Consider the following 15,334-nt stretch of genomic DNA (forward strand, 5'->3'; position numbering starts at 1 on the left):
AATTGGAAGTCTCTAGGACAATATTTAGATTTATGGTGAATTTTTGAAAAAAATATTTGTTTACGTCAGCGCGTTACGAATTCATGCATTATTTTGTGATAATATTTTCTCTGTGTTGCTGTTATCGTTTTACAATGTGTTATATACCAAAATGATCGCAATTTAGTGTACATTACAACGAAAAAAAAGTAACTTGTTACCTTCAACCGTTTTGCGCACAGCGCGATTTGAATACAATTATATATGAAATTTCGTTTTTGCGCTATCATATATCGCATTATTTATATATGATAATGATAATTTTTTTCATTTTTGATGGTTGCATACTAAACTTCAGCCAATGACGAAAAAAGGAGCCAAAAATGAACTCTTAATCTTGAAAACTAGGCGCGCTGTGATTTTTTGAAAAAAAAAAAATATTTTTTCCGCTTCCGCGCTCACTCTGTAACACCTCCGGCACACGGGAGACAATTTTTTTTTTTACCGCTTCGGCGTAAGAGGGTTAAGAGCTTGTAAGCACTATTGAATTCCAGTTGTGCATTGTATTTCTTAGGAGGCTGATGGAGTTTTCCTTTGCCCCATATATTTTCAGGCATTCTATTAGCCATGTGTGTGGTATCATGTTGAAGGCTTTCTTGTAGTCAATCCATGCCATGCTTAAGTTGATTTTCCTTCTCATGCTGTTCTTCATTACCATTTCGTCTATCAGGAGCTGGTCATTTGCATCCCCACAACTTCCTTCTGTAGCATTTCGGTTGGTGGGGGATGGTGTTTGTATCCTTAGGTAGTTGTATATCTTTCACTGATGATACCTATTAGTAACTTCCACATTAATATTAGGTAGGCAGGTAATAGACCTTTAGTTACTTGCAATATTTACCTTGTTCTTGTCTTTCTGTATTAAGAATGTTCTCCCTGTGGTCCTCCATTTGGGTACATGGTGGTTTGTGATACAATGATGGAGATGTTCTGCCATTCATGGGTGTAGGGTCTTGGAGTTTTTAAGCCAGTATCCTTGGACTTCATCGGAACCTGGGGCTTTCCAGTTGGGAATTTTCTTTAGTTGGTGTATGATTTGTGTCTGTTGTGATATCAATAAAATTTTGTTTTATTCTCCCATTTCTTCTGCCTTGACTTCCTGGAGCCATGTTGTATGTTTGTCGTGTGATTACTTGGTTCAGCTTCAGGAATTTCCCTGTGGTTGCCTTCCCCTCTTAGTTGGCTGTATAGTCTTTTCTGGTTGGTTCCTAATAGTTTGTTCTGTTGGTATCCTTTATTCCTGTTCATATACCGTTGGATCTTATGTGCTTTGGCTTTAAGCCTCTGTTTTATATCCCTTCTCCTATACTTTGTATTTCTCATTCAGTTCTTCCCTTGTTTTCTTGCTTCTTAGCCTCTTTTCTGCCATCTCTTTCAGCTTACTCAAGTCAGATCTCATCGCCATGATTTGCTTTTCCAGGCGCCTTTTCTATGGCGGTTGCTGTTTTGGTTTCTGTTAGGTTGGTCAAGCTGGTGGTGTTGGTGTTTGTAGCCCTATGAGTTCTGCTACTAGTCTTGCTCCTGCACACTAAGCCAGGTTATTTGTTTCTGTAATACTGTTGGTGTGTATTAGTCGCATTATTTCATTAGCTTCACTTGTTTCTCCCTTAACATCATTGTGTTGTAGGCTTTCATGGAGGGGATCTTTGTTCTTTCTGTATCTGGCTTCATCCATAGTCTGATCTTTTCAACCCATTCCGTCCTCCCTGTTACTCCTGCCGCCTTCTGTGGTACTGTCTCTTAGTTTGTCTTCTTGACCTTCGTTGCAGGGTGTTATTTCTCTTTCCAGTTCCTCTCTGTTGTGGAGAGCCAGTTCTTTTTCTTTATGTTTCTTACTTGGTCTGACAGTCTTTCCCCCTAGATGCTGACCCCTTGACGTGGGTAAGGGGCTTAGGGACCAGCAGCTGGGGCGTGATGCCTGGTGGGGTTGCTTTCTCACTGGTCCTTGGGGCCCAGCTGCTGGTCCAACTAAATTAGTCAGAACTTTTCCTTCTTTCTGCAATTTTTTAATTCTTACTACATCCTTCTCCTTCATGTAATATTTTTTTTTCTTTCTTTTTTTTCTTTGGATTAATTATGTGGAAATTTCCACCTTTCCTAAAATTTACTGGACCTGGTAACCAGAAAAGATATCATAGCTGGGACTGGGTTTTATATTTGAAGCTAAATAGTGGGAACCGTGGCAGGACCATCAACTGCCCAATAATGTTTGGACCTGTGATATCAGGCGGAACTATTTTGCAGGGCTGGACCACAGATTCCAGGGGGGTCTAGTTTTGCAGATAGGACTCTCGGCATTCTGTCCGGTTTGCCCATAATGTGATTAGGGTGGGGATGATTGTATTCTTGTAATACTCTCAGTCCTATCAAGCGGGTTTGGCTTACACTTGGGCCACTCTGATCATGTTGTGCCATCCCCTGTGGGGTACGGTAGGGATGCGGACATTTGGGAGTCGGTTCTCACTTGTGCCATTAGTGGAAGAATAATATCCATGTAAGGTTGATGATATCTTTTTAAGGTTTTCAGGTTTATTTATATTTTTTTCAATCTTTAATCTTTATGATAAAAATAAATAAAGATTCAAGTACCCCTGGGCCCTTTGATGGTGGTGAATCGGCACAGTTGATGGCAACTGGAACCTCCCCTGCAACCTTCCTCTGGAGAAATCTAAAAAACCTTCCAGTGTAATTAGTACACTGAAAGCCTATGCTCCAGTACAGAGTAAAGGGAAATTGAGCAGAAGCATATTTGAAATTGGACCGGGAATATTTGAAAAGTCTTACGATAAGTACCTAACTTTTACTTACTTTTAATCTGGAAGAATCAAGTTGTGATATTTTTTATGTGTACCGAGATATCGTGAAGTGTTGTGGCCGAGAACCTAAGATTTCTTATGAAGGTCGAGGAAAGCTGATGGTGGAATCTACCCCAGCAAAAGAAACTGAAAAATTGAAAGCATTATCACACTTTGGAGGAGTCAAAGTGGAATGTGCAGTACATGCCTTTTGGAATTACTCCAAGGGAATGATATATGCACCCCAGCTGATGACCTACTCTGGGGAAAAACTTGTAGAGGAATTAAATGATCAAGGTGTAATAAGAATTGAACGAATGAAGAAGAGGGTAAATGGAGTCTTTGTCCCACTTCCGAATTTAATCATTACATTCAATTCTACTCGATTGCCCTCTATAGTAAAAGCAGCCTGGCTACGTTTTAAGATCAAACAATGTATCCCAAGACCGAGGAGATGTTTTCATTGTCAAGAGTTTGGACATATGTTTAGGGTCCTGTAGACAGAGACTGCAGGGCAAGCCGGCTACTTGTGTCAAGTGCAGTGAGCCAGAGCATGGCATGTGTGGTAAACAAGCCAGATGTATACATTGTGGAGACAATCATCCATCGTCTTCACTTAATTGTGATGTGTCCATCATGGAAAAAGAAATTAAAACTTTAAGGGTAACAGAACGTATTACATTTGGAGAGGCAAAAGAGAGAGTATTGAATCAATTCGTTAGACCAGGAATATCCTTTTCCAGTGTTGCTGCAAATCGAAAAAGAAACACAAATGTTACCAAGGATAATTTAAATAGAAAATCAGTGATGACCTCTACTCGTGCCTCCAAACGCCAGCTGTTGCTGGCACTCCTTCCTCTTCGGAGGCTGCGCAGTGATTTCTGGTGCTCCTGCCTCTTCGGAGGCTGCACCAGTAATTTTTGATGCTCCTGCCTCTTCGGAGGCTGCACCAGTGATATCTGGTGCTCCTGCCTCCTCAGAGGCCGTGCCGGTGATTTCTGATGCTCCTGCCTCTTCGGAGGTGGTGCCAGTTGGTTCTGGCACTCCTGCCTCTTTGGAGGCAGTGGCCGTGGTTTCTGGCACTCATGCTTCTATGGAAGCAGAGCCAGTAATTTCTGGTACTCCTGCCTCTCTGGAGGCTGTGCCAGGAGTACCTGGCACTCCCGCCTCTCTGGAGGCTGTACCACCTGTAAATGCTTTCGAGGATGCACCAATACCCGATCCTCACAATCCTCCTCAGAAGACACCAGCTTTGTCTGCTGTTCCTGAGACTGATAACCCTTTAAAAAGGAAGGCAGCCTTAAACAATCGGTCTCCTTCCAGGAAAAAAGAGCAGGGTTGTAAGCTGAAAGCTCTTAAAAGAGGCTCTAATGTAACAGCCTCTAAAGGAAAGTAAAATTCATTAATTTTCTCCAGTGGAACTGTCAGGGATTAAGAGCTAAATGGGAAGAATTAAGGCTGCTCATATCAAAAGTCTCTCTTGTTTGTATAGTTCTGCAGGAGACCATGATTGGTAATAATATGTGCCCCAGCCCACGAGAGTATACATCCTATCACTCCACCTATAATTTAAATATTGGAAGCCATGGTGGTGGTGTTTTGTATGTTCGAAATGACACCCCACAAAATCCTATTATTATTCAATCAGCATTGCAAGTGATTGGTGTGCAGATCCATTTGCAAAGAAAATATACAATATGCTCTCTCTATCTACCACCTAACGAAGTCTTCCCCATCAATGAATTCAAATCTCTTATTCAACAGTTACCACGTCCTTTTGTTATTTTGGGAGATATGAATAGCAGAAACCCTCTTTGGGGTGACATCATCACCAATCAAAGAGGAAGGTGCTTAGGTTCCATCATAGAAAATGAAAATGTGGGGATCCTCAACTCTGGGGAGTCTACGCATTTTCATGTTCAAACAGGCACGTTATCAGCAATTGATTTATCTATATGTAGTGATGACTGTCTTATTGACTTTACTTGGAAAGCTATAAATGATAGATTTACCGGTACCATTTTCCAAATAGTGGTAAGTGTAGCATCAAGTCCTCTATCTTCAAGGCTACCCAAATGGAACATTGGTAAAGCTGATTGGTCAACATTCCAGGAGCACAGCTCAATAGATGACTCTGCTGATGACTTTCCCTGTATAGATGACGCTCTTGACTTTTTGAATGCAATAATGTTCTCGGCTGGTCTTCAATCTATACCTAGGACTTCGGGCAAATTTGTCCGCCGACCAGTTCCTTGGTGGACTCGTAAATGCCAGGAAACTCATAGAACTATGAGATCTGCCTTACACCAGATACTGCAGACGAAAATGTGAGTATTATCGTGTAGAATTTCGAAAAGCGAGAGCTCATTTTCGCATGGAAATCAATAAAGCACGAAAAGAATCTTGGACAATATTCATATCTTCACTAAATTCAAAAACTCCTGACTCTAGTTTGGAAGAGAGTTAGAAAAATAGCAGGCAAGTTCACTCCTTGTCTACCTCCAGTTATCAAGGTCAATGGTTGCAAGGTAGCAAACCCCCAGTTAGTGGCAAATGAGTTTGCTAATCATTTTGGTAATGTTGCAAAGAAAAATGATGATAGACCCTATTCAGCTCAAAGACGGATAATGGAACAGGTCAAAATTGATTTTAATACCTCAAGACATGAGCAGTACGATGCTCCTTTTACTATTAGAGAATTTGAATCAGCCTTGAATAAATGTAATGAATCAGCTCCTGGACTGGATGATATAACATATTCAATGATTAAGCATACTCCAGAAAATACCAGACTTTTCATATTAAGCCTAATTAACAGAATTTACCGAGAACATATCTTCCCCATGCTTTGGGAGAAGTTAAAATTACTGCCATTTGTGAAACCTGGAAAAGATCCGTTCAAGACAGAAAATTATCGTCCTATTGCATTGACATCTTGTTTGTGTAAGATCATGGAAAAAATGGTGAACACACGATTGATGTGGTACATGGAAAGAGGTAAATACCTTTCGCCTGCTCAGTGTGGTTTTCGGAGTATGCACTCCACAACTGATGTATTGGTACGAATGGAATCTTCAATATGTGAAGCTTTTGCCAACAAACAGCATCACATCACTGTTTTCTTTGATCTAGAGAAGGCTTATGATACAACATGGAAATATGGCATTTTGAGGGTCCTTTATGAATGTAACCTGTGAGGCAATTTGCCCCTCTTTATTAAGGCTTTTTAAAAAAATAAGGATATTTCAGGTTGGAGCAACATTGTCAGATGTGTTCAATCAAGAAGAGAGAGTACCACAAGGAAGTGTTTTAAGTGTAACCTTGTTCGCCTTGGTAATCAATGGGGTTTCTAAAATAATTCCCCCAGATATAACATATATACCCTATTTTCTGATGACCTGTCAATTTCCTTTGCAGCATCAAGGATGGCAGTGGCTGAACGCCGCCTTCAGCTCTGCATTGATAATATAGTAAAATGGGCTGAGATTAATGGTTTTAGATTTTCTGCCAGTAAAACGATAACTATGCACTTTTGTCGTATAAGGGGAATCCACCCTGCTCCAGATTTATTCATTCATAGGCAGAGAATTCCATGAGTTGGTGAAACAAGGTTTCTTGGTTTGATTTTTGATAGCAAGCTGACTTGAATTCCACATCTGAAATATATTAAGACAAAATGCTTGAAAGCAATGAATTTGCTGAAAGTCCTGTCTCACACTTCGTGGGGTGCAGACCGAACTCAAATGTTGAGGTTATATAAAGCCTTGGTCTTTTCAAAATTAAGTTATGGGTGTAAGGTGTACACTTCTGCGAAGCCAAATACTGTATCCTTAAAATGCTCAACTCAATTCATCACGGAGGAATACGATTATGTACAGGAGCATTTAAATCATCTCCCACCGAGAGCATACTTGTAGATGCTGATGAGGTGCCACTGGATCTTCGTTAAAAGCGTCTGCTCATTAAAAGCGTCTGCTGGTTCGGAGCTGGTATAGATTCCAGAGGCTACCTAAGTCTTTAACCAGCATTTGTATGAGAAATGAAAGGCATTGGCAGTTTCATGAAAATCACCCCAAGCAACCTCATCCATTTGCTTTTAGAGTAAATTTTATTGTCCGTGAATTAAATATGCCAAGAATCGAGATTTTACCAGCAAAATATTCAGTTAGTCCCCCCTGGAACTTTCCAGAAGTAAAATTTTGCAGATATTTTAATTTTACCAAGACAGAATTGTCCAGTGAGGCCATGTGGTCAATATTTTTAGAACGTTCCGTGCAACATGATGACTCCACTGCAGTTTTTACGGATGGCTCAAAGTCAGATGCTGGCGTCTGCTTTGGTGTAGCCTTCCCTGATGTAGAGAGAAGTGGCAGGTTATCATCTGTTGCATTGATATTTACAGCAGAATCATATGGAATTTTAAAGGCTTAAAGGAAGTTTTAATTCGGAATGAAAATTAATTTTATTATATATTGTGACTCAAGAAGTGTTCTTCAGTCACTGGAATCTTTTAACCCTTTAAACCCTCTGATTTTAGATATATTGGAATGGCTGCTTTTACTAAAAAGAAGAGGAAAAGAGATAAAGTTCTGTTGGGTGCCTTCCCATGTTGGGGTGGCTGGGAATGAGAAAGCTGACCAACTTGCAAAGTCTGCGGTCAGCTCCTCAGAACCCACAAGATGCCTACTACCATATCGGGATTTGTATCCTCTAGTAGGTCAGAGAATTAAAAAATGTTGGCAGTCCCAGTGGGAGGATATTTTAACTAATCAAAAAATGCGTAGTATCACGTCATCAGTGTCTCCTTGGTCATATCCGAATATGCCAAGGAGACAAGAAACGACGTTGTGCAGATTGAGGATTGGACATACAAGACTCACACATGGGTTATTGATATCTCGTGAAAATCCTCCGTTTTGCGAGAAGTGTACTGTGCCCTTGACTGTGAAACATTTGTTGATGGAATGTCCCAGATTCTTGAATTTGAGACATAGGTTCTTGTCTTGGGGTCGTGACAGAGTAGGTAATTTTATCCTAGCTACAATTCTTGGAAAGGATTGTAATATAGAATAGTTATATATCTATATGAGGGAGGCGGGCCTCCTCGACCAAATTTAAATTATATGTAAGAACTTATATATATGAAAAAAAAATTTATATATTTATTGATATTTTTATATGAAATTTATTAAAAATTTAATTTTTTCTATTTAATTTATTTGTGTCAATTACCCAGATGTTGTGACACCAGATATAATACACAATCAATCAATCGATCAATCCGACAGTCTTTATTTTGTTTGAGGGGGTCTTATTTCTCTCATTCGTAACTCTTCTCTTGTGCATTTCTTCTTCTGGTTTGCTTCTATAGTTCAAGTCTCTGGTTGCTGGTTACATCGTTGTTGTGGTGGTCAGTTGCTGGATGACGACCTCCAAGTGCCTGACCGTCTTCCCCTTCAACTGGGCTGTATACCTGACTGCAAGACAAAGCTCCTCTGTTGCCAGAGGTTCCATTTACGTTGTCATTCAATCTTTCATTTCTTTCCATCATTGCTGAATTTTGCTATTTAACCCATAAATGGACCCTACCCCACAGGGGATAGGTACTCATTTACAGCCAAGTTGACCGTGGAAATTGTGGTAAAGATCCTTTCCCAAGGAGTCAACATCGAGGAGAGCGGTCACCCATCCAATGTTTGACCAGCCCCAATGTTGCTTAAAGTCCATTGATGACCTAAACCACTCTGCCACAGTACCACATTCTTATTATTATTATTATTATTATTATTATTATATTATTATTATTACGAATTATGAAAACATAGTTTAACGAGACCAATATTACATTTCTATAGACTATCAAAGCACCTGCACAGTAATACAACATCAGACAGAAAAGATAGTATTAAAAAGCAGAAAGCAAAGTGCAATATACTAAACTAAAATGAAAATTTTATGCAATCATAAACACAATTTATAAAAGATATACATAAGGTTTAATATAGTTTTTTTAAAACAGTGTTAACTGAGCAAAACTTCTAATTACCTTTCACTACAGGTTTTGATATAGTTATTAACTGAGAATAACAATCCAACTAAAATCATAACTTAAATCTAAAAGCATTATTAGCATTTCTACACCAACTAAAGCACAGAGAAAATCATGTGTTTTGCATCAAAATATAGTACCATATTCGTAATCACATGAAAATAAAATCAAAACTATAAAGCATCAAAATACATACCTTAGCTGCATAAATATTGGCCATTGTAAAATGAATAACAACAAATTTTGGTGATATCTCCAATGCCATATTTGCTACTACTAAAGCATTGTTGAACAAGCCAGCTCTGTAAACAAAATAAAACAGCACAATGAATATTCAGTTTTGGAGCAAACTGTATCATACTAAGCAGCTTGAAGGAGTTTTAACCTTTCAAGTTCAATAGTACAGGTCCTTAATGACAATTTTTGGCTGAATTGTGAATTTTTTGCTACAAGCATGAAATCTTGCACAAAGGTGCCTTTTATACCCTAAAAAGATAAAGATATGGAGGCATTTGAAAAAAAAAATGGGTGTAAACCATTTTTTTCCCGCCATTTTTGAAAATGGCCACATAATTGCTAATTTCACCTATCTTGCTTCTAAGATAGCTGAAATAACAATTTTCATGGAATTCATATTATAAAAACCCTCCAGGCTTGATAATTTTAATAATAATAATAACTAGTCATTGTTAGTACTATTAACCCTTAAACGCCTACTGGACGTATTTTACGTTGACAAAAATTGTCTGTCAGGTGCTTAACACTTAAACGCCGAAGCAGTATTTTAAAAATCGTCTCCTGTATGCCGGCGGGGTTCGGGGGTGAGCGCCGAAGTGGAAAAAAGGTTTTTTTCAAAAAATCTCAGCACGCTTAGTTTTCAAGATTTAAGAGTTCATTTTTGGCTCCTTTTTTGTCATTGCCTGAAGTTTAAATTTAGTATGCAACCATCAGAAATGAAAAAAATTATCATTATCATATATAAATATTGGGATATATGACAGCGTGAAAAATTTTTTTCATATATAATTGTATACAAATCGCACTGTGAGCAAAACAGTTAAAGCTAATGAGCTAATTTTTTGTTGTTGTATTGTACACTAAATTGTGATCATTTTGGTATATAACACTTTGTAAAATGATCAAAGCAACACAGAGAAAATATTATCACAAAATGATGCATGAATTCATAACGTGCGGACATAAATTTTTTATTTTTTCAAAAATTCACCATAAATCGAAATATTGTGCTAGAGCCTTCCAATTTGTTTCAAAATGAAGATAAATGATTGAATATTACTAAAATGTAAGAGTTTTAGCTTACAATTACGTTTTTTTATCATTTTGGTCAAGTTAAATTTGACCGAATGTAGAAGTTTTTAAATTTATCGTTATTTATATGAAAATATTTCAAAAATGAGAAAAGCTACGACCTTGAATTATCTTTTTTGTATTCTACATGAAATTGCGCACATTTTCATATATAAAACTCTATAAAATGGCTAATATGAAATGGAGCAAATATTACGAGAATGCGACGTAAGCATTTCAGAGATTTGCGGCGGAGAATCCACGCACGGAGGGAAGGAAAAAGTTTTTTTCAAAAATTCACCATAAATCGAAATATTGTGCTAGAGACTTCCAATTGGTTTCAAAATAATTGAATATTACTAGACTGTAAGAGTTTTAGCTTACAATTGCGTTTTCCACCATTTCGGCTGAGCCAAAGTTGACTGAACGTCAAATTTTTTCTATTTATCGTGATTTATATGCAAATATTTCAAAAATGAGAAAAGCTACGAAGTTCAATTATTTTTTGTTGTATTCTACATGAAATTGCACACATTTTCATAAAAAAAACTATGAAATGGCTAATATGAAACGGAGCAAATATTACAAGAATGCGACGTAAGCATTTCGGAGATTTGCGGCGGAGAATCCGCGCGCGGGGGAAGGGGGAAGGAAAAAGTTTTTTTCAAAAATTCACCATAAATCAGAATATTGTGCTAGAGACTTCCAATTTGTTTCAAAATTAAGATAAATGATTGAATATTACTAGACAGTAAGAGTTTTAGTTTACAATTGCGTTTTTCCACCATTTCGGCCGATTCAAAATTGACCGAACGTCGAGAATTTTTTCTATTTATCGTGATTTATATGAAAATATTTCAAAAATGAAAGCTACAACCTTGAATTATTTTCTGTTGTATTCTACATTAAATTGCGCACATTTTTATATATAGAACTCTATGAAACGGTTAATATGAAACGGAGCAAATATTACGAGAATGCGACATAAGCATTTCGGAGATTTGCGGCGGAGAATCCGCGCGCGGAGGGAAGGAAAAAAAGTTATTTTTTTTTCAAAAATTCACCATAAATCGACATATTGTGCTAGAGACTTCCAATTTGTTTCAAAATGAAGATAAATGATTGAATATCACTAGAATGTTTGATTTTTTGCTTACCCAAAAATACCATAAATGCAGAATACTCACTCGTAATCCTGACTCTTCGTACTATTCTTGTTTTCTCCCTCCTCCATTGAAGTCTTGCATTTTTTTCCTCTCTACATGACGAGGTACAGGTGGAGGAGGGAGACGCGCGCCCTTACTGCTGATGGGCTGCCGCCCTTCGGCGGTCGTCTGCGCCCTCCAGTATACGACCGCATTGTGGTATGGCACACCCGGCACCGTTTCTGCCTGCGCCCTTGTAGGAGCTCCAGTGTGTGATCCCCTGGCTGCAACCGACACACAGGGTCCGCTATCCGACGAGAAGTCGTAATCTGAGCGGGGGCGGCAGCAGGGGTGGCGGCAGCAGGGACGTCGGCAGCAGTGGCAGGAGCAGGACAACCCAAGTTGGCCCTCCTAACATCTGCCCTTTCCTCTAGGGGCAGATCTGCAGCTCGGGGCAGGGAGCCAGTGATGGAAGGCCACTCGTCAGGATTAAAGTTGATGAGGGCATTCCCGGCTACCTCGAGAAACTGGATGTGGGACAACCTTTGGAGGTCTGGATTGTAGTACCCACAGTAGAGGATGTAGGCATTCTGGAGGGCCAACTGAAGAATGTATTTGAGGAGCTTCTGTGTCCACCTCCTGGTTCTCCTGGCAAAGGGATAATACTGGATGAGTTGATCAAAGAGATCAACTCCTCCCATGTGCCTATTGTAGTGCCCAATGACGATAGGCCGCTCGACACGAAACTCCTCATACATAACTCAGCCCTGCCGACATGTCTTCTTCCGCTGGACGATCTCTTGGATGGGTTCATGACTCCTCGTAATCATGGGGACGAGTCGGACCCCCTTCCAACAGATGACGAAGACAGCTTCCCTTTCCCCGCCGCGCTCTCTCTCCTCTTGCCAGATATTGCGGCTGGCTAGCGAACCTCTTGAGGACATTTGGGGCCCCACGCACCAAGCGAAGGGTACCACTGACATGCACACCTGCTTCATACAGTTCCTGGGCCAGGGATACTGAGTGATAATAATTATCCATAAACTGGTTACGGAAACGATCCACAAGACTGAACACAGTGTCACGCAGCGTGGAGAAGACCCCGGAATACACCGAGAAGTACACGACGTATCCAGTGTTGGACTCCATAATAAAAAGAAGTTTCACTCCATATTTCTTCGGCTTCTTGGGGTTATACATTTTAATGCTAAGACGTCCTTTGTAAGGCATCATCCCCTCATCCAAAGAAAGGTTCTTGCCAGGAACCACGAGAATTTTGCACCGTTCGTGAATGTACTCCAACACTGGGCGGACTAAGATGAGGCGATCGGGGTTATTCCGAGGTATGGCCCTTCGGTTGAAGGCGTTGAAATACCTGTCCAATGCCAGGAAACTATCATGGGGCATAACGCCAGGCACATTGGGCGTACTTAACAAAATTCCGCCTCCAATATTGCCTGACGTTGGCAGCAGGCATCACACCAAAAAAAATGTGGAGCCCCAAAAAAGACACCATGTCGGTGAGGTTGCAGCCCCGCCAGCGATACGACAATGTCGTCCGTAGTTCGTCACAGCAGTACCGAGCGTAGTCCGCCGTCTCTGCTACCAGGTATTCCAGCAATTCCTGCGTAAGGAACAGCTGAATGAACCCCAGAGCAGTGAGAGGAACAGGTACGGTTAGCCCAGGTGCTGACGTGAATGGGTGCATGTTAGGTGGGGTGGGGTCCTCTCGGACGACCGACCTTCACCTTGGCTGGCGCGACCCTCCAACCTTCTACGTACCCATGCACGCGCACGTGCTCAGGCACGGTTTCGCACTCGAAACCCCCCCTCTGGCCCATCTCCCTCACTTAGGCCCTTGCTTTCTGTGTCGTCATTGGCGGCAAAACTAGACGACGATAACTCCTCCTCCTCCTCAGATTCCCCCTCATACGCACTAAAACCACTAAATTCGAGCTCACTTTCGGCATGTGACCCTCGAATGGACATTGGGGGGAAATATTTCTCATCACTAACATCGGGAGTGATGTCCTCACACTAGATAGATGACCAACCACCATCAAAATGAGGACTTGCGACATGCTGCCGATCGAGCTCTAATAAGTAATCGTCAATGTCCTTTGGTTCGAGGACTCCCAAATGCCTACGAATGCCCCTAAGGACACCCCGATGCTTCCTAGGGGTTACTAAAGGCACACGAGAGACACGTTGTGGTCCTTGAACACTTTCGTCCACACGAGGCCGCACGGAACAGCGTTGAGGAGCGAGGTCATCTTGGGTACTTGGTCCCTCGCCAGCATCCAAGTCCAAAATACGTCTCACACAATCCTTCCCAAGAGGTAAAACGCGCCTTTCGTGCTCCATACGACGTTCAGACATCTCAACGTATGTCTTGTACCACCACAAATACTCAAACTCTTGCAAAAGTTCGGCAAAACACGATTGCGGCAAAAGATCGCTCTCAGACGACGCGTCACTGATGCTGGTTGATGTGAGAAGTAGGCATTTCGCGCATGCGCACCTGGGTCACGCTTGTAAACAAAACAACAGCTTGATCTGTGAACTCCCAGCATCCCCCAAGGCGCGTGATTCAAAAGTTTTCACCTAGTAGGCCTATAACTATTTTTCCGCAAATGTGTTAAAAAACCTTTTTTCGTCGACGTTTAATATGTCCAATCGGCATTAAAGGGTTAATTTATGTAAAATACGTCGACGCTGTAATGGTAATCACTTCATAGCAAAGAATTACGTGTTAAAGGACAGGAAAACGCATCTTTAAGAAGTTCTGCAGCACGGATGCTTTCACGCATGTGTTGGAAGCGCCTGTTCTCATGATGGTTCTAGAATCGGCAGGAGTTTTGTGGAACTTGACAGGCGCCGACGTGACGTGAGAAACGCCATGATTTCTGATGCAATACCTCAGATAGATTCTTCTAAGAAGTTCCGGTAATCTCGGGAGTCTGTGACGCTCGCTGTAGGCCCTGCCCCCAGAATGCCGTATACATAAGACGGACAAAGTAGGAGAAGGCAGATCATCAGTTAGTCACAGAGTAAGAGATCATCAGTAAGAGCCACAGATCAGATTATCAGTGAGGGATCAGCAGCAGAGATCGTCAGAGAGAGATGAGAGAAGAAGGAACCTACGAAGGATCAGAGAGGAAAAGTCACTCGAGAGAGTTTGGTCGAATTCTGGTCAAGTCGTCGTCAGGAGTGGACGACAGAGTTATTTCGACGTAGAGCAAGACTTCATAGAAGAAACTTTTTACAACAGGTTTTGAGGAGTTCCTGCCCTTCAAGTATCAAGAATAGACATTGTTTTCTGCAATACGGTGTCAAGAAGACGTTGGAAGTATAGTTCTCTTTTTGTGAAGCCATCGCTTCAAGTCGCAAAACTGGCCAGCAAGTATTTAAATTACCTCACTTCTTCCCCAGTTCACGTATTGTAAGATTTTGCCTTTTTTATGTAAATAGGAGACACCATTCTGCATTTATCTTTGTTAGTATGCTTGTAAATAAACCTTTGTTGTGTTAGTGTTTCTTTTTATATTCGTATCCCCAGTTTCAACTGTTGGTGTTGAATTCTTTTTGTTTATCATATTATCGAACCTGAAGCAGACCTCTCTCAGTTCGTTTTTTTAACCCCCCAAAAGACGAGGAGCCACTTTTCTGGCTTTCCAACTCCCGACGCTGAGCCACTTTAGTGGCCTGATTTGAACCGCACACCAATACTTTCAGAGACAGATTTCCTACACCAGTACTGTGCTCTCTGATGCTGTATCAATACTTCAGTGTCACTGGCTAAATGTTATTACATCACAATGACATTAGAATCCTGTTACTTAATTGGTTAAAAGGTTTATGACGTGGAAAAAAGCAAAAATTCCCGGGAAAACTTCAGTCTCGGCGTTGGTTTTAAGTGTTCTGGTACCGGCTCTTGATAACTATCATTATTTTCGTAATTATTACAGGTTAATATGGGATAAAGACATGATAGAATG

General features: G+C 40.6%; 1 protein-coding gene across 1 annotated transcript in view; it reads right to left on the reverse strand.

Annotated features, from left to right (window-relative positions):
- LOC135195652 (tetratricopeptide repeat protein 17-like) overlaps positions 1 to 15,334 on the reverse strand; it is a 156,822-nt gene that overhangs the window by 24,721 nt on the left and 116,767 nt on the right. The window contains exon 6 of the mRNA XM_064222024.1: positions 9,080 to 9,185. Within this exon, the coding sequence (XP_064078094.1) occupies positions 9,080 to 9,185 (106 nt within the window). The remainder of the gene's footprint in view (positions 1 to 9,079; positions 9,186 to 15,334) is intronic.

The sequence above is a fragment of the Macrobrachium nipponense genome, chromosome 16 (assembly GCF_015104395.2).
Source record: "Macrobrachium nipponense isolate FS-2020 chromosome 16, ASM1510439v2, whole genome shotgun sequence".
In the NCBI taxonomy this organism is placed as follows: Eukaryota; Metazoa; Arthropoda; class Malacostraca; order Decapoda; family Palaemonidae; genus Macrobrachium; species Macrobrachium nipponense.